This window comes from Lepisosteus platostomus, chromosome 17 (genome assembly GCF_059453375.1).
Source record: "Lepisosteus platostomus isolate fLepPlt1 chromosome 17, fLepPlt1.hap1, whole genome shotgun sequence".
Classification (NCBI taxonomy): Eukaryota; Metazoa; Chordata; class Actinopteri; order Semionotiformes; family Lepisosteidae; genus Lepisosteus; species Lepisosteus platostomus.
In genome coordinates this window covers 21,234,187-21,238,528 of record NC_142627.1, presented here as the reverse complement: position 1 = coordinate 21,238,528, position 4,342 = coordinate 21,234,187, and the positions used below count along the sequence as shown (strand labels likewise).

General features: G+C 45.2%; 1 protein-coding gene across 1 annotated transcript in view; it reads left to right on the top strand.

The window, feature by feature from the left end:
• The first annotated feature begins 2,087 nt into the window (after positions 1-2,087).
• The window catches only part of ryr2a (ryanodine receptor 2a (cardiac)), a 196,838-nt gene continuing 194,583 nt past the window's right edge, over positions 2,088-4,342 (top strand). The window contains exon 1 of the mRNA XM_088609787.1: positions 2,088-2,213. Coding sequence (XP_088465913.1) covers positions 2,166-2,213 — 48 coding nt within the window. The 5' untranslated portion in view covers positions 2,088-2,165. The remainder of the gene's footprint in view (positions 2,214-4,342) is intronic.

Here is a 4,342-nt window from a genome sequence, read left to right as displayed (position 1 = left end):
TCCACATTGTGTATGCATGGTGTTAATCTGTGGTTTAAATTGTCATTAGCACTTTTCAGTGGTCCCCATTTTTACTGGGATCTTTCTCACCCTTATTTCAAGTTCTCATTCAATGAACTTGATACCACCCTAGTTTCGGATAGCCTTATATAAATTCCTGATTGGGTTAATGACTTTGACCTTTTTAATCTACAGTATTCTGTATGTTTTAGCATTCAGTTGTTATGTTCTGGATTTTGTAGAAAGGTGCTAAAAAGTTCTATAGATAAAAACAATCATAAAATAAGGTAAAATGCAGTGCTTATGCAAGGTTTCATTGCTCTTATTCTGATTAAGAATTGCACTGGCATTGCCACCAGAACTTCATTTTTGCTTATTGTACGAATGTCTTGCCTTTAGACTATCCTTTCACCATCATGAAGTGTGTTATTCCTCGTCAGCCTAGAGGCAACATAGTCCTATCGCAGAAGTGGAGAGTGTGAGGAACAAGTACACCCTGGGTGAGACACCAGTATGTAACAGGACACGCCAATACCCGAGACCTGTGAAGTATCGATCCATTATCAGAAGGTCACTTATTCACCACAAGGGTTGCATCAACGTAAAGTCTGTCTTGCAAGCATCGGGCACAAAGCTGGACCGCACCTGGAATGAAATGACGATCCGTCGAAGGACACAATCGCTGGGACAATTCAGACTCGGCAGGTCTTTGGAGTGTGGGAGGAAACGGGACCCCCAGACGGAGTGCAAATGGGCCCCGGAGAGACCCTGCAAACTCCCCACTGCAGTCAGTCCAGGCCGGAATGGTAGAGGTGCGAGGCGGCAGTGCTAACAGCCATGATTTGTGAGGTGGCAGGTCTTGAGGGTGAGCCTGCAGACGCAGTAGGTGGGGGGAGGTGTTCCTTTTGTACAGTCATGAATGATCCCTCTCCTGGCAGGTGCTCTGCTACTGTGCTTATGAAACTACGTACCAAGTTTTCATTTTTAACATGGCTACATACTGGACTATATACAGCCTATTGTTTAATTACAGTATTTACTACATAGGTAGGAGTGAACTGTCTGGGAAAAGGAATCACATTGAAAGTGTCTGCTGCCTTCCAAAGTCAGAAACCCAACTGCCAGGGTGGCCCAGTGGGTGAGATACTCTCCAGGTCCGCAGATGTTTTTCCAGGTATCTGCATCACTGACCTGGCTGTTGCTGTCAGAGCTGGAGAAATTCGAAAAAGAGAAGCTCTGGGAGGGCCCTCGCTGCTTAAAGGACAGGCATGAAGAAAGGCTCATGCTTGAGTGTGCTGTCGCAATATTAATAATAATTAATTGCTTACACTTATATAGCGCTTTTCTGGACACTCCACTCAAAGCGCTTTGCAATACCCAAATCCGTCAAGTTCACATGCACTTAGAAAGATTAAAAGAAAGTCGCTAGCCTTTTAATGAGAACCGAAGTTCTCTTTAAATCCCTTCTTGGGGTTGTCAGGGTTACTGGCCGTATAGTAATGAAAAGTACGCTACATTAAAATATTTCAAACAATGGACCTTCGCTAAAATTTGTATCAGATGTAATTGATGTGGATGTGATGCAGTCCGTGAGCACTAGGAGATTAGTAGGAGATTAGACTTTCAGCACAAAAGGAAACAGCTACTTGATCTTCAGCACCAACTGTATACTGTAAGCGTTAGGGTGTCTTGTCTTGAGGAATGTAACGAAGCCATAGAAATAATGTCCCCGTGTAAATTATTCGGCAGAAATATGTGAAAGGCAAAAACATTTCTGGGACGGGGTTAAAGCGTTTCAGGTTCTTCCATGAGTCCAATGATACTGCATAACATCAAATGTTACATCGCATTACTGTTATCGGGATTGAAATGAAGCAGCATGGAAGAAAAACTTAAGAGACGGGCTGAGCAGCGCCCGGCAGCGCTGTAGCTGGATGTCGTTGCCACCCGGGAATTCTTCTGGAGAGCTTGCAGTGGCGCGGCCTTTCCCACTAGAGGGCGCAGCGGCCACAGTCTGTGCCCGGTTGTACACCTGCCCAGCTCCTCCCCTTGGAATTGCCTGCCATCCAATGGGATCGCAGTGTAACACATTCACTACACCGCTCCGGCATTCAACCTGCTGCCTCCTCCACAACTCCGTCCCGCTGTCTTAACCACGGGTAACCATGGCTGAAGGAGGGGAAGGCGAGGATGAAATCCAGTTCTTACGAACTGTAAGTACGAGCGATCTGTGATCCTTCACTGGGAGCATTGTGAGCGACTGCAAACTGCGGCATGGCATTTTTTTTTTTACTTCAGCGTTTAAATGCAGAAGGGAGTCACCACTGTTTGCCACTAGCAAGATACCTACAGTATGCCTCCTTATTGGTCTGTAGGGCTGGTATTGAAACGGTTAAGGTCTTCGGTGGATATGTCATTACAGAGCCAAGCCGATAAGTGTAAGCCTGTTAAAACTATTACGCGCCGAGGAACAGGGGTTTTCAGGGTAGACCTGAATGCATTCATGAAATGTGCCGAGAAAGTTGAGATAGACGATTTCTGCTAGGCAAGAGCCGCAGTAAAGTGGGGGGTTTTTCCCCCCACTGTGTTGTCAGCGGGCTGTGGAGGAAAATAACTGCGGTTAAGGCTGGTAGCGCAGACTGCGCTGGTAACCCCAGTTGTCAGCAGGTACAGAGAGGAGCGCTGGCTGTTTCCACGCTGTGCCTTCTGATGAGTGTTTCCCCTCCGGAGCCAAGTCTTCACTGCAGATGCATTCCCGAAAGCAGGGCTGTTATCGTCCTGCGAGGGGTAGAAGCAGTCTCGGTATTTGCCATATATAGTCAAAGTGGTGCTGTAGGCTACTCATCCAATTGAACCTTAAGAGCAAATGCCATTACTAAGCAGTTAGGACACCAGCTCTGGATTACCACACCCATAACATCCAATTCTGAATGGACCCCCCGTCCCCTGTGGTGTTTAGATAGGTGCGCTTGAAACATTAAAATACTGTAATGAACAGTAAATACTCGCTATAAACCTTAGAACCAAACGATTACATGGGCTTCCACTAAGTTATATCAGTGAAACGTTTTTTTTTAAAAAGCTATAGGTTGAAGAGATTTCCATTTGTAATTCACAGTAATTGATATATCTCAGTATTGCAGATCGATATCGGTCACCCACATTTCTAGAGGACTGGCGTCTACAGTTCTCAGCACCTCCTAGTTGTCATAAGTAGTTTTAAAATTTCCATTCCATAGGTGAGAGTGGTAGAAGCCGCAGTAGCCATTTTAAAGCTGGTTAAATCAGGGATGTCCCTCCCCCCTTCCTGCAGCGATATCCCTAATGCAGAATGTAAATGCTATATGGTTAAATCAATATCCCTTTCGGTAAGCTTGATTTTCTAGAATGGGAATTGATTTGGGTGTTCTTCCCAGCACATACGTATGCGTTTGTTTGTTGTTTTTTCTTGGCATGCGTTAAACTAGCATATCAATTGTCATGTTTGATATATAGCTATGCATTTAAGTGCGTTCTCGAAAACCGTGGGCGGTATTGTGGTTTTCTGAAACGGGGTAGTAACTATCTACAGTAGACTGGTGCTGAATCGGGGGTCGGGACATACTGTATCAACCAGTCTGCAACTGCAAGTCTGGTTTATTCGGAGGTCACTACAACCAAACTATGAATACAGCGCAGTGATTCATCCTGTAGATGAAGTTGGGTGTTGTGGTAATGAGTCAGATAGCGGCCAGATCCCAGATCGGCGAGCGGCGCAGCTCAGCCTGACGCGAGGGCTCAGCCTGCTCGCGCGGCCCGTGTGGCTGCGCCAGGCAGAGCGCGCTCGGGGTGACACGCACAGTTGCCAATCCCACGCAAGGATTATGCACTAAGCGCCCCGTGGAGCAGCGCGCTACACAGATGACCTTGAAAGGGGGTTTCTGGGTTACACAGCTCGCACCTCACGGAACGCGCAACACGCTGGGCATTCTGTTGAGACTGCGGAAATGACTTTAGGAATGTAGAGACTCATTATGTCGGAGGAAATACGATGAATTTAGGAATAATAGAGCAAACCATTAATACTCATTACAAAGGATATTATGACACATGCTTAATGGGTCTTAAAACGTTAAAGATAATAATTGGTAGTGCAGTCATTATTCACACTGGAAGTATACTGTATTAAAAAGGCTGAAGTCATGAATTGACGATTTATACAAGTAAAGATTTCCACTTTTTTTTGGAAAATTGCATTTTATTTTTTAATTCGTCTGCTCAAATTATGTAAAACCAAAAGATTTACGTCATAACCTTTTTAAAGTTATGGGGCAAAGCCCTGGCGCAAAAAAAATGATACTGA